The sequence below is a fragment of the Solanum dulcamara genome, chromosome 2 (genome assembly GCF_947179165.1).
Source record: "Solanum dulcamara chromosome 2, daSolDulc1.2, whole genome shotgun sequence".
In the NCBI taxonomy this organism is placed as follows: domain Eukaryota; kingdom Viridiplantae; phylum Streptophyta; class Magnoliopsida; order Solanales; family Solanaceae; genus Solanum; species Solanum dulcamara.
Window position 1 is genome coordinate 16875372 of NC_077238.1, and position 25274 is coordinate 16900645.

The following is a 25274-nucleotide window of genomic DNA, read 5'->3' on the forward strand; positions in this document are numbered from 1 at the left end:
ACTTTTTATGTTTTACTCATACATAAATATCAAATTATCAAACAAAAGATATTAATATAATCACTATATCAGACTATCAGTATCCTATACAATTTATAGTTCACACTACTTCACAATTTACATGTAATTACTCTTTACACTTTAGTATTTCTTTAGGCTCACAGTGTCAAAATCTTAAAAACTAAGAATGGTGGCGGCTACTGTTTACAACGAGAACAATAAGGGTTAGGCTATTATTAGGATTGTGAATTGTGGCTATTCACAACAAGGATGCCTAAAATTGCTTGTTTCGCTATATGCTTGTATCACATTAAATTATTGGAGAAGTCGTATATTTATTTTGAAAACATTTTCTTATTGGTTAAACCGAAAATTGAATCGTTAAAAGTCAAAGACCGATAAACTATAAGATGATAACAAATATCTTATTAATTTTTTTTATCGATTTAGTGTATTTAAAAATTTAAAATTAAATTGATCATACTTAAAATCGAACGGAACCGAATAGAAGACATAACAATTTGCTAACCCACCCAACTTATTCTTTTTGCTTAAACCACCCTTTTTGCTTCGCCCGTCTCCACCAAATACTTCTATTTTCTCTTTCTCCACAACCGGTATCTTCCTCGGCTTGGTACCACCACATCAATCGACTTCTTAAACCCCAAACCCAACTGTCAAAACCCTAAAAAAGGTATGGACTTCCAACATCAGCATCCGTACAATCGGCCACCTCCACCACCACCACCGTTACCACCGCCGTCCATGGCGGATCCCCACTATCAGCTCCCGCATTCTCAACGACCGCCGGTACCCTCACCTGGTTCATGGTACTCGAACCAATTCCAATACCACCCACCTCCTCAGCAATCTCCCCCTCCTCCTCCTCCTCCTCCTCAGCCGCAGCAGTGGGGTCCACCCTTTCCTCCTCCTCCTCCATTTCCTGGACCTCCTCAGGGATCTTATCCACCTCATCATATTCAACAACAGGCCCAGTATCCACCTCCTCTTCCCCCGCGGCCTCATGTTCCCCAATCTTCTCCTCATGGAAATCAGGTGATATAGTGTGTTTCTTTTTAATCCCTTGAATTTGCGCCATTTAACTTTGCTTACCCTGTTTCTAAAAGGGTCCCTTTGTGTATGACTTCAGGTTTTAGCCATCTGATGTTGTAAAATTCTTTTACAAGCTCATAGTAATTTGACCTACTCTAAGTTTTCAACATGTTACCAACTCATCATTAATGTAGATATTTAGCATCCGTTGGGATTGTGCAAACATTTACAGTCGGGGCATAAAACTTGAGATCTCATTATTGTACTAGGTGGAAAATGGTGCATTTTGCAAATGCTTATATAATATGAAAACTAAATGAGGGATAATTTAATTGGTTATGCAGTTTTTGAAGCTAGATGAGTAAAATTATTCGTTACAGTTTACAAGAAAGCTTGCTTATTGTTCTATTTTATTTATCTAGTAGTGTAGAAAGAGTTATGTATGTCATAATGTTAACTCATATGCAAAAATCATTTGTTTTGCTTAATGCTTTGACTATTTGTCCTTTATTTTGGATTGTGGATTTATGTAGCAGCTTTGACCAATGATTCCAGTTGCTGCGACTATTGTCAACAAAAACTGTGTGGCTGTGTGCTAGTGCCGTTAGTTAGGAAAACTAGTGAAAAATTGAAATATTCTTGCGACCAGTAATGTTATATGGGGGTAAGGGTTGCGGCATTGTTGCCCTCTAATATCTGCAGATTCACAGGACAAGTGTATTAAAAATTGAGTTCATACAAGTCTAGACAAAATTAGAAATAATCGTATTTAGTAAAAGGTACAAGTAACGTGCATAGAGGATCGATATATAGTTTGGCCATGTAATACACAAACATTTGAATACTATGATCCATAATATTTTAGACTGAAGATTGAAGATATGCTGTAGGTCTATCGGATACAACCTCTCTACCTTCTCAAGGTGGGGGCTCTCCAGACCCCACCCATGGGATTACACTGGGTTTGTTGTTGTTGTTCATGATGGTTGAAGGTATGAAAAGAGGATGAGGTATCTAAACTCACATGAAACTACGTGGGTGTTTGAATTGGCTTATTTAAGTGAGTTTTGACTTTTAAGCTCTTTTTTAGTTTTGAAAGTGTTTGAGAAACACAAAACACTTTTTTTAGGCTGAAAAAGTTTTAAAAAAAAGCCAAAAGCCAAAAGTTGGGTGTCCCCAACTTGTGACTTTTAGCTTTTAGCTTATTAGTCACTTATGAAAAGGCAATCAAAACAAGCTATAAGTTGTTTCAAAAGACCTATTATCTCTTGTTATTGGTGTAGTCTCAACAAAGAACATAACACATTGGAAGTAGGCTTAGTAGTTGAAATTTAGGTTCTATGGTACTGGTTGGGTGCACGTCACTGGTTTGAACTTTGTCCCAGACAAAAGGCTAGTATTTTAGTAGAGAAGGGTAAAGGGGCTAATTTTTATACAATGACTTTTTCCCTCTTCACATTTTCCGTGACATTTGACCTTGGGTTTTTCTCGATTATCGAAGGAAAAAAAATGTCACGGAAAATGTGAAGAGGGAAAAAGTCTTTCTTCTCTTGGGTATAACATCCTAAACTATGAAGCCTATTTTTTTATAATGTTCTTATTGTTAGTTATCTAGCCATGGCTGACAATTTGTTTATATCATTTTCGGGAAAAATCTTTTGATCCCAGATGGGCCAAGTCTTTTGAGCCTACTCTCTAACTTAATTAATATTGAGCCTTTTCTGGATGAAGTTAACTTATGGCCCAACATCACAGAAAACCAAGATAGCTCTTTAGCCTTAGCCAATCAAGACATTATCTCTGAACTTGAGAAATTGCTAGACCAACAGAAAATCGATCTTCTGGGAGCAGAACTTCAACTACATGCTGGAGGGGTAAATTCCACTATAATGGGGGGAGGAAGGCTGCAAAGAAGAGGTAGAAGACCAAGGCGCAATGAAGCAAATAACTCTCCTGGGGGATCCTACCCCAATTTACTTTGATGCCTCTAGGTGTAGCAAAGAAGCAGGGAAAAAAGTGAATTTATGGGTCCAACAAAATATCCTCAGACTAAGTCAGGAATTTGGGGTTGCTTTCGAGGGGTGTATAAAAGAGGCCACAATATTGTTGCTCAAAATTGATCAAAGGAGAGAGAAGGAAGACCCAACAACTAAAATCTCAACAAAAAATCTCAGAAATTTGGGGTTGCTTTCGAGGGGTGTATACAAGAGGCCACAACACTGTTGCTCAAAATTGATCAAAGGAGAGAGAAGGAAGATCCAACAACTAAAATCTCAAACAAAAAATCATGACAAGTAGATAGTCCCAAAAGAGCTCAAAAACCTTTTCTTTGATATAAAGTTTAAGGATATAGAATCAAGGAGCGACGCATGAACCAGTGGGAGGAAACAATCCAATCAGTTGTTAGATGAAGATTCTAACATGGAATGTTAGGGGGTTAAACATGGAGGAGAAAAATAATTTAGTAAGGAGTAGAATCCAACAGGAGGGAGCAGACATTATAGTCTTGGTGGAGACAAAACTAAATGGGACGGTGAGAAGCTATACTCAACAATTGGGTGGAAATAGATGGATGGGGGGAGGGGGAGTATGGATGGAAGCTTGAGGGATTAAGGGAGAAATCATTATCATGTGAAACAAAAGGACTTGGAGGGGGGAGGAAGTAGAGAGTGGCAATTGGATGATTACTTGCAAATTATGTTGGATTAATCAAGATTTAAGCTGGTTTATCACAACTGTCTATGCATCTTGTAATAAGAATGAAAGAATGGATTTATGGGAAGAACTAGGGGCAATAAGGAGTTTGTGTGAAGGGCCTTGGGTGGTTTGTGGAGATTTCAAGACGACAAGATTTCCATCTGAGAAAACTAATTGAGTCAACCTATCTGGAGCAATGTCTGAATTTTCCAGCTGCATGGAACTCATTGACCCTCCACTTTTTGGGGGATCCGATACTTGGAGAGGAGGGGCAAGTCACAGAAATGCCTCTAGAATAGATAGATTTTTGTATTCTTTCCCTTGAGATGAAATGTTCACTTAAATTAGGCAAAGCTCTCTTCCTAGCCTTGGGTTTGACCACAAACCCATTCTTTTGACTTGTGGAGATGGAAATTTCAAGAAGTCTTACTTTAAGTTTAAAAAGTGGTGGATGAATGTAGAAGGTTTCAAAGAAAAAGTCCAAGAATGATGGTTTTCTTTTATTGTTTTTGGTACTCCTGACTATATCCTGGCAACAAAAATAAGCATGTTAAAGACTAAACTTAAAGAATGGAGCAAAGAGCACAAGATGAACTGGAAGGCAAGAAAAAGCCACATCCTAGATCAACTAGGGAGCTTTTGAACCATCCAAGAGAGCAGACCCTTAAATGATGATGAGCAGCGGGTAAAGGCTCATTTAACTATGGAATATGAGGAAGTGTCCAGAAATGAAGAAATTTTTTGGAGGCAGAGATCCAGAGTCCATTGGATCAAATGTGGTGATAAAAACACTAAGTTCTTTCACAGAATGACCACAGCACATAAGAGACTCAACACTATAGATTCCCTGTTGATCAATGGAGAACTATCTAGTGATCCGGTGGCTATCAAGGGCTCCATTGTGGATTTTTATCAAGATCTCTACAAAGAATCAGAAAACTGGGGACCTTAATTGAATCTTAATATAGTACAAAGCTTTTCAACATAAGAAAGAAATACTCTTGAGGAGGTTTTTGAGGAAGAAGAGGTACTGGCAGGGATAAAGATGTGTGCTCTAGGAAAAGCACCTGGTCCTGATGGTTATACCATGGCCTTCTAAGCTTTTTGGAAACAATAAAGGAAGAACTGATGCAGACATTCCACAGATTTCACATCAGAAGTTTGAGAAGAGCTTAAATACACTTTTGTAGCTTTGATTCCTAAGAGGGTTGGGCCAAATGATCTAAGAGATTTCATACCCATCAGTCTAATCTCTGGGATCTACAAAATCATAGAAAAGGTGTTCGCTGAGAGATTAAAGAAGGTAATAAGCAGGGTTATAAACAACCACCAGATTACTTTCATCCAACGGAGACAAATAATGGATGCTACTCTAATTGCTAGCGCATGCATTGACACCAGGGTTAAGAGGAGATGTGCTTGGAGTTATGTGCAAATTAGATATAGAAAAGGCCTTTGATCACCTAAAGTGGAATTTCTTGTTGAGCACTTTCAGACTAATGGGATTTGGGAGTAGGTGGCTTAAATGGATAGAATTCAATATTAAAAGTACCAGGGTTTCCATTCTGATAAATGGAGAGCCTGCAGGTTTTTTTTCCAGCTGAAAGAGGTCTGAGACAAAGGGATCCCATGTCCCTTTTCCTGTGCATCATAGCTATGGAAGGGCTAGATAGTCTGATGGGAAGGCTGCAACAAATAGCTGGATAAGAGGCTTCAACATTAAGAACATGAATAATGAAATTATGGAGGTGACTCACTTATTATATGCTGATGACACTGTGGTTTTCTGTGAAGCTGAACAAGAACAAATTTGCTACCTAAGGGTGATTCTGGTGATCTTTGAAGCTTGCTCTGGGCTGAAGGTTAACTAGAGGAAAAACAATATTTTTCCAGTTAAAAAGGTGAAGCAAATTCAGTCTCTGGTAGATATTTTGAAGTGCAGGATAGAGGAGTTGCCCACAATTTATTTGGGATGCCATTGGGTGCTAATCACAAAGCTGTAAATATATGGGATGGAATAATAGAGAAAACAGAAAAAAGACTAGCTCTTTGGAAATCACAATACCTTTCCCTGGGAGGTAGAGTTGTTTTGATCAATGCAGTCCTATATTCTTTGCCAACATATGTAATGTCTTTATTTCCCATTCCCGATGAGGTTGAGAAGGGATTTCTTGTGGAAAGAAAGCAAGATTGGGAAGAGTTTTAACTGGTAAAATGGAGCAATGTTCAGCAAAGCAAGAGTTTTGGAGGTTTGAGAGTGAGGAACCTAAAGCTTCATAATAAGAGTTTATTTATGAATGCTATGGAGGTTTTCTCAAGAAAATCAGTCTTTGTGGAAGGAGATTATCCTTCATAAGTATGGTCTAGAGGGCCAGTGGTACATTAATAAAGTGACTAATACCTATGGGGTTGGAGTTTGGAAATGTATCAGGAATTTCTCAATGACTCTCAAGCTTAACACTAAAGTTAGAGTTGGTATGGGAGACAAGGTACTCTTTTGGAAAGAGGACTGGAGGGGTAATGGAACTCTTCAATCCCTTTTCCCTAGACGGTTGTGAATAAGCTTGAATAATTGATGCAGTATACAAGAAATGTGGTCCCTCAAGGGTGGAACCTGACTTTCAGAAGAATTCTAAATGATTGGGAAATATGATGGGTAGCAGAACTTCTAAATCCTAATAGGAAACTTCCCGGGCACAAATATGGATCCAAACAAAATGATGGAATTTTCACTGTTAACAGGGCATACAGAAGGGGACTGAATGAAGCCGCAGGCAGGTCAACTGGACCTTGGGACACTATATGGAAGAGTGTGGCTTCTAATAAAGTGAAATGCTTCACTTGGCTAGTGGCTAGGAAAGCATGCTTGACACATGAGGCATTACAAAAAAGGGGGGTCAACATAATATTTAGATGCCTTCTATGCAAGGAGGCACTAGGAACAACAAACACCTCTTCATGCATTGCAAGTAATAACACAAGTTTGGGCTATGTTCACCTCCATTACTGGATTCAACTTGATCATTCCTGAACATCTGCAGACTTGATTAGTTGTTGGATCAGAACAGGAGGAAACAAAATCCAGAAAAGATGGTGGAAGATAGTCCCAACCTGCATCTGGTGGACCATTTGGAAGGAGAGGAAGCAGAGGATCTTTGAAGGAAAAGAATCCTCTATTCTGAATAAGTGGAAAGTTATTACTTCACTAGGTTTTTGGTGTAAAGAACATAGTGTAGAAGAGAAAATCCAACTATTGGATTTTATAGGCTCCTTGTAAGTATCTTTCTTTTCCTTTTCTGTAAACTTTTTGTAGGTAGCCAGCATAGCCTTATTGCTGAAGAATACAATTTACCGATTTAAAAAATAAATAAATCTTCTGATCTACTTGATATTAGTGAATATTAAAGTTCTTTTGTTGTGTAGATGATTGGGTGGAGTTTGTAGAGAGTCATATTATGTAGTTTCATTACCTTTTGGTATACCCATTGTATACCGTCACTTTGGCCATGTTTATGAATGAAAATATATTTACTTGGTCAAAAAAAGATTATGACAGGTTGTGCATGAGTATCAAGTAGTAGAAGATTTATCAGTAGAAAAAGCTATGAAACAAGCATTTCATTACTGAGAATGAGAATCTTTGTTGGACATGGGGAAGGATGACTCAAACATACATTTTTGAAGTATCCTAAAATTACTACAACTACTACAAATTTGCAAGAATTGAGAGGATAATATTTCAAATATGTTTATTTCAGTGAATGGATATGATAAGGTATGAGGTGATAAACTTGATAAGATCCTGCACGTTCTAGGAATTTTTCTCAACCCAAGATTTAACCTCTCTAATCTACAAATTAAATATTATGGATAAGCTGCGAAAATCCTTCAATGATCGCATAGGGGTGCACAAAGAGCTATCACCACCTCTAATAGAATCAAAGTTAGTCACGAAGCAGAGTGCGAGAACACCCAATTTATATTAAAATGCCTTATTGACGATTCAACGACACTTTCAATCTAAGCCCAACACTGAAGTGACCCAAAGGTGGCTCCTAAACAGATGGAAAATAGGTGTTGGTCTTAATGTCACTCCTCTGAATCATAATTTGTTCCTCTTCAAACTTCCTTTGAAGTGAGAGGCTGTTCGAGTTTAGGCTGGAGACTGGTTTTGGAATGGCAGACAATTCTTCTTTGAATGACTTTATCAGCCATCTTGCTGAGGCTCTCCATAGCCAGAATGTAGAGGATGGATGAGAGGGAGTCACCTTGCCTAAGGCATTTTTGTGGAGAGAAAACCCCCCACTGGTGTTGGGTGGACTATTACTGAATACTTGACTGTTGGGAATGTTGTATCTGCTATACTTTGGTGAACTGGTCTAGCCACAATGTCGAAACATGTTGGTGGTCTGGGCAATAGAGACCTTACTGTACACAACAAGTGCATGTTAATGAAGTGGTTGTGGAGAACTGGAGATATAGCCAAGGGGGAATGCGCTTTGGAAAGACGTGGTAAATGAATGGTGCCAAAATCACATTGGTGTACAAAGTTATCCAGGGATCCTATGGTGTTAGTCTATGGAAGAACAATAAGAAGTTGTGGAGTGTTTCTCGCATAATATTTCATTCAGGTGGGCAATGGTATTCACATCAAATTCTGATAAGATAAGTTACTAGATGGGTCTATCCTAATAAATGATTTTCCCCATCTTTCCAAATAGCTCTTGACCCAGACTCAACAATCTCACAAATTAGACAAGGCAACGTCTGGGACTTGCACTTTGGGAGAAATGTTCAAGATTGAAAGTTTGAGACTTGAAGAACTACTGAATGTACTTACAAAATTGGGGAACTTGCACAGTAAGTGATGATGCAGTTGACAACATGAAGTGGGGTAGCAAAGGAGGGTTTATACACTGTGAAAGCAGGTTACTTGCACATGCTTTCAAAATGAATTATGGAAAGCTAGCTTTGGAAACTAATCTGGAAAACTAAGTTACCTACAAATGTTATTTGCTTTAGCTGGAGAGCTTTATAGGAATATTGTAAATAGATGTTTCGTGTGTCTACAGCAGTCGGAAACCAACAAACACCTCTTTCTCTGCAGTCCAATTGTTGCAGAAATTTGGAATATGTTTCTCTATATCTTTGGACTCAGGTGGTTCATGCCTTTGGGCATCAATCATGCCTATGAATGCTGGAGTTTGTGGAAACTTGATAAAACTATGTGGAGAATCTGGAAGATGATATCATGATGTATTTTTTGGTGTGTTTGGACAAAAAGGAACCACACGTATCTTGGCAGGATATCATCTTCTAACCATTCTCTCAAGGCTAGATGTCTCCTATGGTTATATTGTTAGCACAACTTAGCTAGTGAAAATTGCCCTATTAAATTTTTCGACTTTGTCATTTTCCTAGCCTTCTCAGTAATGGAAGTGACCTCTTTTATTTTGTACTGTTTATCTTTTGTACCATCTGCAACTTCTTGATGCCATTAATGAATTCTACTTGATAAATTATTGTAAGGAATCTTTTTATTTTGTTTGGAGAGTTGTGCGGTAATGTCCCTGTTAGACATATTAGAATGAATCCAATATGGTGCTAAATGGATATTGAGGATTGATATATCGCCAACACGAAAAATTTGGGATGGAGGTGTAGTAGTAGTTGTTGTTGCTGTGTTATACTGCTTCCTATTCTGCTGATGGATTCGTTATAATATTTTTGGCTAATAAATATAAGATTCTCATGTGCTTGCAGGACTGGGGCAGTATGAACTGGGGTCAACAGCAAAGTTGGGGAAACTCAGGTTTGGAAATATAGTATTGATTGGAGTCTATGCTTGTTTAGCAATTCAATATGCTGGGATGCATCTGCAAGTTTCCTGAAACCCATTTATGGTTGAAAATTGTTTCGAAGCTGATGCAAGCTGTCATCTTTCTTACTTATACTATTTCTCAGAGTTGAGGCCAGTTCCTAAAAAATATTGATGTTTAACTTTTCTTTACTGCTCCCTGTTCTTTTTGTGGCAACTCAGACATGCTTAAATGTTACCAGAAAATAATTGGACTTACTTTGTTTGTTAGAATTCTGGAATGCTTAGGAGTGTCATCATTTTACATACTCCAAGTTTTATTTAGTTCTCTGCAATGGTCTCCACAAGTGTCTGTCGTGTCATATGGAACTGATCAATGCCGTCTTTTCTTGAATCAAAAAAGATAAAATCCTAGCTGTTGATTGAGGAGGTATGCTAAAGAAGTTATTAATCTCTTAACAAGGTCAAATTCTTATTTAAAAAAAGTCATTAGGTTTTAGAAGCTCAAATATGAAAACCTAGTTCATTGTTTGTGAGAAGAGGTTTATTTTCTGTAGTAGAATTAAGGGGCGCTCTTTCAAATTAGAACTCCGGGATTGTTTCCCTCTGTCAGGTCCTTCCTTTACTTCTTTTTTGGCTTTTATTTTTCTTTTGCCCTGGCTAATTTCTGATTCTGTAGAAGCAGTATTTAGTTTCTATGTGATATACACTTGCATATTACCTTCTAGTTTTTTCATCATGGACGACTCCTTCTGTCATTGGTTAATAATACAGAGAGATCGTATGTTCTTTGCCTTTCCTCCTCCCCTTGGTACTTCTGTTACCTAAAGGTTAAATCTACTATTAACTAGTAGCACATAGCAACGAAGATTGGGCTGCAAAGGCCCGAGCATGGGCTGCTGACAAGGCTGCTAATGACCATCAGCACCAGCACTCGCAATTTACACATGATAGCAGGCCGGAGCAGCAGAGTCATTACTATGAGCAATACACTCAATCTGCTGAGCAACATCTCCAAGACATGCAACAACAGCCAGTTCTGCCATCAAGTAATCAACACTCCTTAACTCCTGTGGCACCTCCTCAGAGGGCATCATTTGGCCATTCTCAGGAGCCCTCATTCTTCAGCTCTGGGCAATCTCCTTATGTTCTACCTTACTCTGTGAGAGATGGAAATTTCACTGGAGATTCAATTGCTTCATTCCCTCAGCAAGGAAACTCATCCATAAGTCCATTAGTCCATCAGCAGGAGGTACCTTCTAGTTATTCTTCTATTGCAGGTAAAAAAATTAATTAATATATCAATATTGCATCTGAAGTTACTGCACTTTTGAAATTGTTTCTGTACAGGAGTGTGTATATAACTTTGTCCTGCTTGTGGCTTCTAGTTACTCGTTTGGCAAGCTGTGTTTACTCAAGCCCCTTGAGACATAACTAGAATTTCATCCTTGTTGGTTCCTTTTCTTTTTTAAATCCTCAGTGTGACGGAATTCACTGTAGATAATTGATGCCACTATATTTTGTTTGTTTTCATGGAATATTGGTTCCATCGTACTGACATATTCTTTCCGTTGTACATCCTGTTAACTTTGTGTATTGTTTTTCAGGAATACTTTTGTTTCTGATATTTTTTCCCAAGGATTACAAAAAAGAGGAACAACTGAAAATTTGATATTATTTTGAAGTCACTTGGATTGATGTTTATCAAGCTATTGGATAAGCTTTTAGGCAATAACCTTATCAAAAACAAAAAGAGAAACTTTTAAGCGATTTGCTTTATTCTATTCAGCTAGAGTAGGCAGAATGGATTTTGTACATGTTAATTAGACCTGCTTGATTGCACAATCCTTGAATGTGTGTGTCTGTTGAGTTTTCTGCCCTTCTGTCTAATCGTGAATCAACGGATTTGAATACTGACATGGAATTGGTAGAAACTGTCTCCTTGTCCAATAATTTTTTCCTCTTCCATATCTTCTCTATTGATATTAAATTAAATTGGCAGAGGAGAGGAAGATCTAGCCGCAAAGCTTTATGGTCTAGTGAGCGGAACATGTGATATGTGGGTTAGGCGCACCTCACGGTGCCACAGATAAGCATGATATTAAGTGATGAAGGGGCGGGCCCATTATCCACCTAGGTTTGAACCATGCGCCGCTGGTCCTTGGATTTCCCCGTTATCAAAAAAATGTTGGAGGAGAAGATCCAATTTATTTGAAGATTTGGTTCTCATTTATTGCATTAGTGTTTAAGTAGCCTGGCAATTATCTGAGTGATAATAGCAGAGATCACTGTCACAAAGGAAGTGAAAATTGTAGGAAAAACATTTCACTTATGAAGGAGTACAAATATCATGGACACATGAAAAATGAAAAATGTCTCAAGTGTATTTCAGCTTGCAAAAACAAAACCCAGCAGCTCTTACATTTGAAGACACAGTTGCTTAGAGGGTTTTACGTATTCACCATTTTTTTGTCCATTTGCACTGTCTTTGTTACTGGTTAGCACTGTGTTGGACCTATACAGCTATACCAATACAAGTCTTTTTCTTGAACCAAGATATCAACTATTTCAAATATTGTAATTAAAAGTTATTCACTTATTCTTCTTTCCCTCAAACTATTTGTTTGTTTCTGCCTTCATGACTTGGAAGGCTCTGTAAGAGATGTCAGTCTTATATCTATAAAGTTATTGAATAAGCAACAACAGCATACCCAATGTAGTCCCACAGATGGGGTTTGGGGAAGGTAGAGTATACGCAGACCTTACCCTTACCTTGTAGAGGTAGAGAGATTGTTTCCGAAAGACCCTCGACTCAAATAACTCATATCAAAGCAGTTTGAAAACAATCTCTCTACCTTGTAGAGGTAGAGAGATTGTTTCCGAAAGACCCACGACTCAAAAAACTCATATCAAAGCAGTTTGAAAAGGAAAAATACAAAAGTAAAGAGGAAAAGTTATTGAATAAGCAAAGGCCAAAAATTGAGAACGGAGTCTCGAGCAGTATAAGTTTGATGCTGCTGACAGAGTGGCTCTTTTTGAAGTGTTTTCTCTATATATGATTGTTTTTCCTTCAACACATTGGTGTCTTGTGTGGCTAAAGACGTTGCCTGATCAACTAACTATGCAGGGAAGTAATAAGATTAAAATAATAGTCAGTCTAAAGATTGAGGTTCCTTTGAAAACAATACATTATTATTTAGTTATCATGTACATTTTATGCATGAGATATAAAACTTTACCTCACGGCGAGACTTTTTTTTTTTAATGTCTTTAAACTGTTTGACCTCTCCTGCATGATGGAACTACCATTTCCATAGGAATTAATAGGCTGGTTCTAGTAGCAGTTTTCATGTTTTTGAACATATTACGGAGTTGAGAGTCAATCCTACGTGAGGAAATGTTTCTGTTACTGAAGTCTTTGTGGTTGCAAATCCAATTGTAGAGGTTGCAGAGAGTAGTTTCTGTTGAGTTGCATGTCTTTAGTTTCTTAATGCCCATTCTATTTTCAGGTAAAGAAGAGGCTGGGAATCAACATGAGCCGTTCTATGGTTCTTCACCTTTGCCTGCCAACTCTTCTCAGCAGCATCATGCACAACTAATGCCAGCACCCAATAAAGCTGCAGCGATGGAAGAGCGCCATTACATGATAGGTCCTGATCTTAGTGATCAGCCTTTGGATTTTGCACCTCGTTTTAGTCATGAGCATGACCGGCATTCCCAGCCATATTATGTTCATGCTGATTCAGGAGGCTCTGTAGGGGGTGTTGATCCTATTTCAACAATGCCTTCCAATTATACGTGGCCTTCTTCTGCTGCTCCTGGTTCTGCATATCCTCCTCTTCCTCCAATACCTCCAGTTGGGTCTCAGGTTTTAGTTTTAACTCCAAGGTTAAGTTAAACCCAATGACGCCATGATAGAGCTTTCCTGTTGTCACTTTTATACCGCAGGTTGATCCTTCTGTTGTTGGAGCTTCTCCAGCCCCTGAACACTCTGTATCACTCTTTGGAAGGGCACAGAGTTCAAGCTTCCACCCAGCTGTCACGTCAGTTGGTGCACACTTTGGTGCTGGTGCGGGGGCCGCCCTGCATCCTGCAGCAGCTTTTCCTGCTGATGCATATGGGATTTCTGATCGTCCTAAGAAGGTTTATATACTTGTTCTGTGGGCTTTCAGTTTGTAGACTATAGAGTCATGATTCATCTGTATTATTTGTCTGGCCTTTTTTAGGCTGCTGTTCCAAACTGGCTTAGAGAGGAAATAATAAAGAAGAAAGCTGTCATCACAACTTCAGCTCCAGAGCTTCCAAAGGAGGATTCTCAATCTATTGAAGATGAAGGTGTCAATAAATCTTATCGGAAAGGTGACCAGGCTGATAGCAAAAGCATCGATTCTTCAAGGTCAACTGAGGACGAGGATGATGATGAGGTCATTTACTTTTCCTTGATTACTCCTTTGACAGAAGATGTTGCTTTTTTGTTGAATTTGTTTCGTGTAAAAGTCTGTTTACTTGGTTTAATACCCTTTGTTGGACTATACTGTTCCAATGAATTTATAGTGTTGAAGCTTTCCCCTATTTACTTTTCTGGAGTTATTCCAAAATTGTCTTTAATAATTATCTTATTCACGTCAGACAAGTGTAGGCTTACCTGAACTTTTATTGGTCCATGCAGGTTGAGGTGGAAGCAGCACGTACTGCAGCGATGAATCAAGAAATAAAGCGTGTCCTAACTGAAGTTCTCTTAAAGGTTATTGATGATAAATATGTGATCGATTTCTTCACGTGGTTTTGCAAATTTATTGACTGGATGCTGTTTTTACAGGTTACTGACGAGCTATTCAATGAGATTGCGACAAGGGTTCTTAGTGAAGAGGATCTCACTGTTGATGGTTGGTGTCTCCCTTTTTCAAATCTTTTCCTCTTTAAATTTCCTTTCTCCATGTCTTTGAACTTAGGCCGTTTATATTTGAGACTAAGTTGGTCTTCTTCCTCCTTTAAGTTGAGCAAAAAACTGGTGCTTCAAGTCAGAAGGTGTTAGCATCTGTTCAAGCTGTTACAACTCCCAAGGCCTCTGCCAAGGTTCTGATACCACTCAAACTGAAAGATGCTCATTCTGTTAATGCCAGTGAAAAGTCTACTTCCACTTCTCCTGGGGATCTATTAGGCCTTGCTAACTATGCATCAGATGATGAGGATGACAATGAAATCCAGAGTTCTGATAAACACAAGCCCAAAGAGCATGACAATGGAAAATCACATGAAGAATCTGAGGAGCATGATAGATCTCCTGCCAACCTGGAGAAAAGTCTTCACAAAATGAGTCCCAATGTTGGCACTGATGACAGTTCAACTAGATATTCTGCACATGAAGATGCTGGAGACTCCTCTAAGACTGAATCCAGAGTTCCAGAGGATAAAATGCCAGGGGGGAAGGATGTGAAAACTGAAAAGCCATCCCAGACTCTTGACATCAAAAAGACTAAGATAGATAATTCCAGAAGCGAAGACAGAAGAGATAAGCCGGATAAGAGCGGTAAACGTGAAGTTAGAAAGGGTTCTGACACAAATGATAATGGTATGTACATTACAAGCTCAAAGGACAGAAAAACTGAGATAGAAGAAGGAACCCGTGGGAATCATGAGGAAAGACATGCTAGAAAGGAAAAAGTGGGTGATCTAGATGGTTCAAAAGATAATGCGAAGGAGAAAAGCCGTAAGTCGGGGGAAAAATCCAAGGAATCTGACTCAAGGAAAAGGCCCTCGCCCTCCAATGTCAAGGAAGAAAGGAAGGAGACAGAAAGAGACAGCAGAGCTGATGTTATCACAGATAATGGTAGAAAAAGAGAGAGAGCGAAGGATGAGAAAAGAGAAAAATCTAGACGTAAAGATGAAAGGGGCTCCAGCAGACGTAAAAGACACCGTTCATCTTCTAATGATAGCAGGGGTAGAGAGAGCAAGGACAACTCAACCCGTGCCAATGATCCCAGTGATGAATCTTCAGATGATTCTAGAAGGTTAATTTTTTTCTCTCCTATTGGCGGTGCAATAATTTGACCCTCACGTAAATGCTCATCTTTTTCTTGTGGATTGCAGGAAGTTGAAACCAAATAGACACAGATCACCATCACCACTCAGGTCAAGGAAAAGGTATCTTTTGAAGGACCTGGATGCTCTAAAGTCTAATTTGTTTCCATTAACTCACAAAGATCAAGATCATATGTTTTATTCCCTAATTATTTCACTATTTGTTGGTCATTATCTTCTGCCTCCCTGGGAATTGACATCTTTTTTCTTAAAATTTATTTATTTTTAATTTACTGTTCCCTACTTAATTGGGTTAGTAATGTGAGTGTGGTAGTCCTGAGAGTCCGGAACCTAAATAATGGACAAAAAGACATTTAACCAAAATAAAGTGTCAGAGTAAAGTTTACATTTTTTTGCATATAGCACACTAATTTAGTGCACTATACTAGACTTGGTTAATGGCCCTCATAAAAATCCGTTACATGTTTTTTTGGTTAAATAGTTGCATAACACACAAAATATGTGCGCTATGCAACCATAATGGACTTCTCCAAGTTTCAAGGCACACTACGTGTTGGTAATTCTGCCACGTAAGTGTAGTTTTCCTAGCCAACGTTAATTTCAATTTACATGTCTTACATTATTACATTGAGACCCTATTTATCGACACTACATTAGCCACCTTCTCCAACTAGGATACTATATTACAATCCTTTTCCAAGTAGGATTCTATATACTATTCTTATTCCTATTTCTATTCTAACACCATATATAGAAAAGTATCAGTCTTTTCAGAAAAGATTCCAGACTAAAAATGAGGAGCGTCCTAAAAAATGAAATGAAGCATTAGTATTTTCTTGATTGAGAGAACTTTAACTGAAGCTAGTAAAGACCTTACTTTAAAGAGCGTTAGTAAATATAAAACTATATTTCATGAAGAACATCCATGGAGGTGTGGACTAATGAAAACAACACATTCCCATGGAAAAGACTTCACAGTTGAGTCACTACTAATTAAATGTGCTAAGGAGGCTGTACAACAAAAGGCATGATGAGGGTTTACTCGTTACATCGTGGTACTTGTGGGTTAAAACTGCTAAGCACTCAACAGAGTAATCCTGGTTCCCCTTTTGAGTGCATTAAAATAGCCGATAGTTTGGACTTGCAATAAAAGGTAATGTCAGAAGAAAATAGTGAATAATGTGTCACTGCCACTGACTCCTAAGATTGATTTCTGTTAGTTTCATCATGTTGTTATTACCTGGTTTGATAGCTTTGTTACAAATCAATTTAGCATCACTAATTTGTAACTGCATCTCCACATATCTTTGCAAGTGTTATATGTGTTATCTATCTGATTTAACATCTAAGCATTTTGTAGAGTTGGAAGCTTGATAGGTTATTCACCCACTGCATTGCCCTTGTTGGACGAGTACTCCCTTGGTGTTGTTTATATCATTTAACTATTAACAGTACTAATGCCATTTAGCTTTTAAATAAAAAGTACTAATACCATATATTCTAGTAATCAATAAATTAATTACTCAGGTTTAAATTGTGTACTCTGTTGTCACCTGCTTTTTGCTAGAGTCAGAAGTCATTGCTTACGCCATAGTGAATGGTCCCTGTGGACATGATTATTAGTCTTATAGTTTAGATACCTATGCTGTAAAAAAAGGCTAAAATGGCTTAATAGAGAACTCCTATTTATGGTACTTCCAAAAAAGATTCATAATTAGGGTATTCTCTTGCAATTCCAAGCTGTTGTGCTCATGTCTTCTGTGAATATTTACTTTAAGGTGTTTTTTGAAGGGGTGATGTGTTATGTTAAGAAAATTTATAGGAGTTGGACCAATTTCTTTGTTGAATACTGTTCATGCTGATTTTAGCCCTTTGAATGATTTTCCCAAATCTGTGAGATGGGATGACTTTCAGTTGAATTTTTTTGAGTTTTTCTTTTTCACATGGATTATTTAGGTAAGCTTTAATATTTCCATAATGTGTTTCCTCACAAGTGACTACTTAGATAGTTTGATTCATTTTCACATGCTTACAAGGATTATACATTTTTTTGTCAAACTATAATTTTGCGGTAAACTAGTAGATGACATAGCTGCTGGAATTTGTTTAAAAGGGTACAAATTCCACAATTATAGTTGTTTTAGAATTGTTCACTAAAAGAGTACAGTCTTCACTTCATTACATTGACTCAAGTGTAAATGAAATTCCCCGTCACGGGGTTTCCCCAACATCAATAAAATTATTTGCCGTGTCAAAAGAAAATGTGTAACGAAATTCCTCAATTTTTTAATCTTGAATTTTGTAACACTCAACCATATAAGGTTGCTCGTATAATTTTCTATCCATTCACCAACTTTATATTAAGGGTGTGTTTGGTATGTTTCTTTGGAAAATATGTTACTGAAAAACAACTGGATTTTATTACTTATTTTTGGTGTTTTGTAAGCAAGCAAAAAATAAGTCTCAAGAGCATTTATATATAAATTTAGGCAAACACTATGGGGATGGTTGTGGTGGATGGAGTGGGGGGATGGGTGGGATTGGGGGTAGGGTGGAAACCGTCAAATTCGAGAGTTGGAGAATGTTTTTGCTCTTGGTAGAGAAGTCAATGAGGAAAACATTTTTCCAAATATTTAAGCCAACCAACCATGGAAAAATTGGAAAACATCTCCATACCAAACACACCCTCAGCACCATTAATTGTAAAGGAATTGGTAAAGAGGTTTAATTATAGTTGCTATCAATTAGATGACTTTTTGATTCAAAATTATCGTGATAAAAAGTAGCTTAATGAAGTGACTACTTTATTGTTTTGATAAACTCTTAAGCAGTTACTATTACAGGATTTTGGACCACAAATTAGTACTCTCATCAAGAGGAAAATACTATGAACTGCCACCACTGTTTGAATATGTGGAATTTATGTATTCTGAGTCCAGATTGAGGCAATTCCACCCCCGAATCATTTGATAATGATCATTAGCTATATATTATAACTTGTTAAAAAAAATCAAACCATACGGAGGTCAAATTCTTCTAGAGCCTGAATATATATATATAGAAGGCTGAGGATTTGTATCCAAAATATTGTGTCTTTTTGTCACCACTTACTGGTTTAGCATATATATAGAAGGCTGAGGATTTGTATCCAAAATATTGTGTCTTTTTGTCACCACTTACTGGTTTAGCATGTAATCTTTTTATTTCTAGACATGTTTCGCGGTCTCCTCATAGCAAGCACTCTCAGCGCAGGCGTTCTCCTTACCCTGCTAGTGAAAGCATCAGGTATCTTGTTGGATGTTCTTAAATTTCTCTTGATATTTTTCATCTTAATCATCCATCAACATAGCTTAGAATATCTGATACAGGTGAACTTATCTAATAAATGCACTTCAGAATTTTTATCTTGTTTATAAGCTGGTCCATGTAATTGCAGGGGAAGGAGGTCAAGGTCAAGATCAAGGTCTCCTAATCGTAGAAAAAGATGAGCAAACAAGTACCTGGAGTCAAGATAGAGTAATTAAGGCTAGTCACCTTGCATATTCTTATTGGCCATCACCTTTGGATGCTAAGTAGAGAGTGGATGCGCCAGTTGACCTGTTTGAAATCCTCTGTACCGCCTTGGCTGTTAAATATGACAATACATATGCTAGTGACCTATTAAAATCTTGGTTTCAGATTGGGGCTGACAGGAGTAAAGCTGCGATACCCCGTGCATAGGACTGATGATATGAGAGGTTTATGGTGCCTGTATCTATTATCAGCTTGTCCGTAGTTGACATTTGCGACAGTACTAGTTATAATATTGAGGTTGATAAAATTTTGTTACTGTAAATTGTATTTGGAGGTTGAAGTGTCTGAAGAAGAGGTGAACCAACACTTGAACATCCATGACCTTTTTCCATTAGGTACTAGTATTCCTTAGAAGTGGGGAGTCCCAGATCCCCATTGTTATGCAATCTTATATTATTATATTGTTTCTGTGAGAGGCAAAAAACAGAATATTATGCATTATGTACTGAAGAAGAGTATTGTATTAGGGAAAGTGAAAGAGAGGAGGGATCCCTGCTAACTCGTGGATGTGCTTAGAATGAAAAAATGTCAGCTATTTAGTTGTGATTGCTTCCCAGGGTTGCTATTTTATGAAGGGTGGCCGATAAATCATCCATGTAAAGTGTGAATGCCTGTCAAATAAGGAAAAAGAAGAAAAAATTGGTGAAGTGTGGATCAACTTAGAGACTGAACTCATAATCTTAGAATTTGTATTTTATTTTGGCTATCTTAAGTAAGGGTCTGGATAAAAGTTAGAAAGAAGCGTTTTTTGGTTAATCTGTTTTTGTGTTCTTGTATCAAAACCAAGCATCAGCATGTTTTTCAATGTGGAAGCAAATTGTTTTTGTTTTTATGGATGTTTATAGTTGGCTTTAAATTATGAATTCTTATCTTGTATTAGGATGAAATGGATTTTAACATAGTTGAATGTGTTCAGGATTCATATTGGAAACTGACTATTTTTGCATTTGAGATTTAGATTTGATCGAATTGTACGTCAATGTGGAAATCTTTTCTCCTACGATGTTTGTGACTAATTACATTGTGCGCATTGAGGTCATTTTAATACCTTTGGCCAGCGTCTTTTAAAATCTACTGTAAACTAACTACATTGATTCAAAAAAACAAAAACAAAAAGATGAAAGTGTAACGGGGAAAGGAAGAAAATATAATACTTTCTCCTGATCAATTAGTATGAGTATTGTAATAAAATATCCCTATTAATCATTGTAGAAAATATTCCGTAATGGTGGATTGGAAGTTGAAGTTCCACTACCAATTGATAGTTGCATCTGCACTCACCATTAAAATAATGGTGAAGAAAATGGTGACATTCATTGACCCTTCAAAACTTCGGCTGCCTAACGCAAATGCCTCACACTCACATGCTTTTAGCTTCCTTCCATGCTTTTCCCACGGCGTTGCTGCTGCCACTGTCAACTTTTTCACTTATTTTTGACTTTCATCCGTTAAAGCTTCATAAACCCATTAAACAAAATCATGAAATCTCCAACCTCTTCTTTTTACAAACAACAATGAACTCCTTTCAATCTATTCTCTTCCCATATCTATACAACAAAAAGGTCCATTTTCAACAAAGATTTCATCTTTATGCATTTACTACAATCAATATTGATTCTTTTTCAACTTCAACAAAGTTTTCAACTTTTATGTATTTAATTAATATGTTCTTTATCCTCTTTCTGCATTTACTATGCTATTGTGTTCTTTAGCATCAATCAGTACTGATTACTTTTTCACTTCAACAAAGCTTTGAACTTTATGCATTTACTCTGCCATTGTGTTCTTTATTCTCAAATCAATATTGATTTTTTTCCTCTCTTTTGGTGGATTCACAGGCAAAGCTACTTGGGTTGTGGTTGATTTGGGTATGGGGGTTTATGTTGATTGGTGTCTCCTTTTATGCTACTCAACTTATGCCATTGCCATCTTATTTTAAAGGTCAAATAAAAAAATTCAATGGTGAATTGGTGGATGGTCCCACTATTACCATATTTACAGCCCCAAGGCCCTTTGTGGGTACTGTTGGGGAAAGGCAGGCTCTTGCGATTCGATCTTGGCTTGGCTTATCAACAGATATTAGTGTTGTTCTTTTCAGTCAAGACCCTTCTGTTTCCTCCTTTGCTGCATTATTAAGTCACAGGGTATCAGTTGAGCCAAACATTGATTTCACGTATGAATTTTACTTTTATTGCTTACTTAGTCTCTTCTTTGCAAGTAGTTTTGGTGTTTTCCCTGTCTTGTTTTCTCTGGGAAATTACTACCTATATAAAGTTACAAACTTTATTAACCATAATAGTCAAATCACCTTGATGGATATGTTTGTTGTTATAGTGGGACGTTTAGGGACTTGACCGTTATAATGGATAAAGTTCAGCTACTTTAATTGGAGAAAAAATAGTCATCTTGACTGTTATTGTCCGTAAAGGTTAAGTTATAAGAAAATAGTTTTGTGATTTTACGATTACAATGGATAAAGTTAAGTTCAGTGATCATACCTGCAATTTGATTGTTTTCTTCTTGTTAACGAACTTTACAGTGTTAATCAGTGATCATACCTGCAATTTGATTGTTTTCTTCTTGTTAACGAACTTTACAGTGTTAATCTTCAAAATCAGTCAATCCTGCATAAAAAGGGATTTACCCTGTGCACAAAGTGCTTTTGGTTAGTAAGGTAGTAAGAGGAGAATGGGTGTATACTGTTTGCAGTATTCCCTATGCATTTTTGCAAAGAGGCTGGATATAATCTCTGGCACTATGCTGATACTAGATTTTTTTTTATGCCAAAAAGTAGGACTTCTAAATAAAGCTTGGGTTTGAACTGATAATTATATCTCTAATTGTTGGACATGTTTATAGATAAAACACAAACATTGGGCATATGCAGAGAAATAGAATATAGTCACAGTAGTTGGTTAAATTACTTTACTACAAATGGTCCAAGTTGGTATTTTATCCCTTAGTATCAGGATTTACGCTTACACATTGTATATAGATAAGACAAATGTATCTTGCATCTAACAATAACTTAAGAGCTTAATAGCTGAATGAACGAGTTTGAGAAGAGGATCAATTTGATGATCACTTGCTGAAAACTTGATTTATTGGGTTGTATGTAAACTTATATTATTTTTGTCAGTTTTAGGCTTTAATTTGATCTGGAAATTTTGAGCTGTTACTATAATTTTTATTTTAGGTTCTTAGGCACACCATTTTTCCATTCCATGGTTGCAAGGTCAAAAGCATCCTCTTCAGATATTTCTGTTGTGATTGATCCAAACACCGTACTCTTGCCAGACTTCATTAAAACTATTAGACATGCTCATAGTCTTGATCATGATTGGCTCCTTTTTTCTTCATCAAAAAGTGTTCCCCACTTCCCATTTCTCTTGGACGCAGATGGAAAACATTGGCTCCGAGATGATGGAAGCCGAGTGAAGACACAAAAGGTATGTTTAAAAAGAGACCTTACAAATGATTTGGACAGGATCAGTCCTGAGGAAACTTCTTAATTTGAGTATGCTTTTCCTGTAGTTACAGGATTTCCTTTCACAAGAATGGAAATGGAACCTTTGTGAGGAAAAAATGCTAATAGCATGGAACAATGGGGATCTTCCCTTGCATAAAGGAGTCCTTCCCCCTTTTCTTTATGGAAAGGGCTTTCATAACCGCTGGCTTATAAATGAAGCTATGCTCTCTGATTTCAGATTTGTCTTTGATGCTAGTTGGGCCATTTCCAATTTGTACCTTAATGACCTTGGCCAGGATCTCGATCACACAAGTGAAGATTTTCTTGGCCTGGCTACTGGAAAAAAGTTTTGGGAAGTTGCTGGGAACTCCAATTTGGCAATGCTTTATGGATCATTATATTTCCATGAACAGAACTTCTCTAACATATTTAGACTTTTTCAGTGTGGAGGATACTATCTCTTCATAAATTCCGCACAAATGGTTGTTTACCCTTTGAGGTATAAAGGATCATTTAGTTTAAGAAAAGAAGTTATGTTCAAGTCAACAAGAAAGAAGAATACTTTGGAATGCATTGATACTATCAGATCAACTGAGGGAGCTAAGGACTGCTCAGTGAAGGACTACTTGAATGTGTCGATGCCAATTTCGCTTTCCTTGTCTTTAGAAATATTACTCTCACTTTGTGCAGACAAAAATAAGACAGTTGTGCTAGCAGTTGTTGGGTATAGTTACAAGGACATGCTAATGAGTTGGGTCTGCAGGCTACACCATCTCCAAATCTCTAACTTTTTGGTCTGTGCTCTTGACGATGATTTATATGATTTCTCTGTCTTGCAGGTAACCTATTTTGTTTATTAACTAATATTCTCCACGCTAAATGCGATTAATAGGTTGAACCATTACTTCATCTTATTAATAGCTCACTCATTTATCTTTTCGACTAAGATGCCTGCCAGTTAGCATGACTACATCAATTTCTTGGGAAAATTATATGTCTGACCCCATACACAGTACGTTAAGATTTCATCCCCCTCCCTTCTGTTTTACCAGTTACTGAAAAAGATGAACTTGTGTTTCTAGGGCCTACCCGTCTTCAAGTATGCCAATCTTGAAACCGAGATCAGCTTTGACAACTGTCATTTTGGAACTGAGTGCTTTCAGAAAGTAACCAAAGTTAAGTCCAGAACGGTTCTGCAGATACTGAAGCTTGGTTACAATGTATTAATGAGCGATGTTGATATTTATTGGTTCAAGAATCCACTCCCCTTGCTTAGCTCATTTGGCCCTGCAGTTCTTGTGGCACAATCAGATGAATACAAGTTGACAGGTATTTATGTATTTCCCTTTGAAGGACATTGTGTTTTTTGTTGAACGCTGAAATTTGGAGTGCAAAAAAAAAGCACTCCTTTCCAATTTGTTTGTCTGGTTTTGACTTTTGAAAGTAAAGAAGACTTTTGAATCTTGTACTCTTAAACTAAAGATATGTAGAATGTACTAAAATGCCCTTTGCTCTTGCGGTCTCAAACATGCCACGTAGAAAATTGAAATAAAAGAGTTGCCAAAAAGGAAGGAGGCATTCTTTTTGAAACATACTTAAAGGAAAGTAAGACATTTCAGGAGTAGTTAATTAGTGGGATTCATCTTCAGGAGGAAGATAAACTGTTACCACCCTTGATTTAAGCTAAATGTCTCTTTATTTGCACATATGTATGCCTCAACTACAGGACCTATAAACTTACCTCGACGTCTGAATTCTGGGTTCTACTATGCTCATTCGGATGCTATGACTATTGCTGCTCTTGAGAAGGTTGTGGAGCATGCAGCAAACTCAAATCTCTCTGAGCAACCAAGCTTCTATGATACATTGTGCGGGGAAGGTGGATACAATCGCATAGATGACAGCAGATGCTTAGAACCTCAAACGAACCTGACCGTTCAATTCCTGGACAGAGACCTCTTTCCGAATGGTGCATATAAAGATCTTTGGCAAGAAAGAAATGTGAAGGAAGCCTGCTTGATAAAGGGTTGTTTTATTATTCATAACAACTGGATTAGTGGGAGAAGGAAAAAGCTAGAACGTCAAGTGCCATCAGGGCTCTGGGAGTACGATATGAGCACAAGGATGTGTTTGCAGACGTGGCACAAAACAAAATTTGTATATTTTTGAAACAACAAAACGTTAGATGCTTTTGCTGCTTCTTGTAGCATGGAGGACTTTGGTTTTGCCGGTTGAGGAGAATACAAAGAGATTTTATTGTTGGGGAACATAATTTTCTTTTTGGCCTTTGGAGTTATCACTTGATTCATTTGAGATAATGTTAAAGTTCATAATGGCTGGCCTAGAGAAACAAAATATGCTTATTATGCTGGAGACCTTGTTTATATAGAGATATCTGACCTCAACTACACTCCTATTTTTCTGTTTCTGATCGATGATGCTCGTAATTGTTGTAGCGGCCTTCTAATTGCTGGAAATGCTGAAGCTTTGTGGTAACAAGTCAGGAAGAGGCCAGAATACCGACAGAGAATCTGAAAAAAGGAAAAAGTTGAAGGAAACTGACTCGTTTAGCCTGAGTTTGCAACTTAAGGATATCACTGTGCGGATAGTTCATCCTGGTGG

General features: G+C 37.4%; 2 protein-coding genes across 8 annotated transcripts; both read left to right on the forward strand.

Moving 5' to 3' along the window:
- Positions 1 to 545: 545 nt before the first annotated feature.
- LOC129880389 (uncharacterized) lies at positions 546 to 19514 on the forward strand. Of its 4 annotated transcripts, none has more exons than XM_055954394.1 (12): positions 546 to 1056; positions 9514 to 9562; positions 10420 to 10848; positions 13078 to 13436; positions 13517 to 13711; positions 13795 to 13992; positions 14238 to 14312; positions 14388 to 14454; positions 14565 to 15579; positions 15659 to 15712; positions 18821 to 18895; positions 19047 to 19514. In XM_055954394.1, exons 1-12 carry the CDS (start codon positions 697 to 699, stop codon positions 19096 to 19098), a joined length of 2928 nt encoding a protein of 975 aa, XP_055810369.1. In that variant the 5' UTR covers positions 546 to 696; the 3' UTR covers positions 19099 to 19514. The 4 variants fall into 4 exon arrangements, with proteins under 4 accessions (XP_055810369.1, XP_055810371.1, XP_055810370.1 ...); XM_055954396.1 differs by having other exon boundaries at positions 13078 to 13424; XM_055954395.1 differs by having other exon boundaries at positions 10423 to 10848.
- A 939-nt stretch (positions 19515 to 20453) lies between these two features.
- On the forward strand, positions 20454 to 25197 carry LOC129880390 (beta-arabinofuranosyltransferase RAY1). Of its 4 annotated transcripts, none has more exons than XM_055954401.1 (6): positions 20454 to 20745; positions 21022 to 21356; positions 22380 to 22632; positions 22718 to 23491; positions 23735 to 23981; positions 25109 to 25197. In XM_055954401.1, exons 1-6 carry the CDS (start codon positions 20533 to 20535, stop codon positions 25117 to 25119), a joined length of 1833 nt encoding a protein of 610 aa, XP_055810376.1. In that variant the 5' UTR covers positions 20454 to 20532; the 3' UTR covers positions 25120 to 25197. The 4 variants fall into 4 exon arrangements, with proteins under 4 accessions (XP_055810376.1, XP_055810374.1, XP_055810375.1 ...); XM_055954399.1 differs by lacking the exon at positions 25109 to 25197 and adding an exon at positions 24379 to 24821; XM_055954400.1 differs by lacking the exon at positions 25109 to 25197 and adding an exon at positions 24379 to 24821 and having other exon boundaries at positions 22724 to 23491.
- Positions 25198 to 25274: the final 77 nt, after the last annotated feature.

What these genes read in the sequence shown, in the direction of transcription:
- LOC129880390 (XM_055954399.1), top strand. Translation starts at nt 20,533, where the DNA reads ATGCCTCACACTCACATGCTTTTAGCTTCCTTCCATGCTTTTCCCACG. An exon ending in CATATCTATACAACAAAAAG is followed by an intron (nt 20,746 to 21,021) that starts GTCCATTTTCAA and finishes GTGGATTCACAG; the next exon opens with GCAAAGCTACTTGGGTTGTG. An exon ending in AGATGAATACAAGTTGACAG is followed by an intron (nt 23,982 to 24,378) that starts GTATTTATGTAT and finishes CCTCAACTACAG; the next exon opens with GACCTATAAACTTACCTCGA.
- LOC129880389 (XM_055954394.1), top strand. Translation starts at nt 697, where the DNA reads ATGGACTTCCAACATCAGCATCCGTACAATCGGCCACCTCCACCACCA. An exon ending in TTTCTGATCGTCCTAAGAAG is followed by an intron (nt 13,712 to 13,794) that starts GTTTATATACTT and finishes GGCCTTTTTTAG; the next exon opens with GCTGCTGTTCCAAACTGGCT. An exon ending in AGAGGATCTCACTGTTGATG is followed by an intron (nt 14,455 to 14,564) that starts GTTGGTGTCTCC and finishes TCCTCCTTTAAG; the next exon opens with TTGAGCAAAAAACTGGTGCT.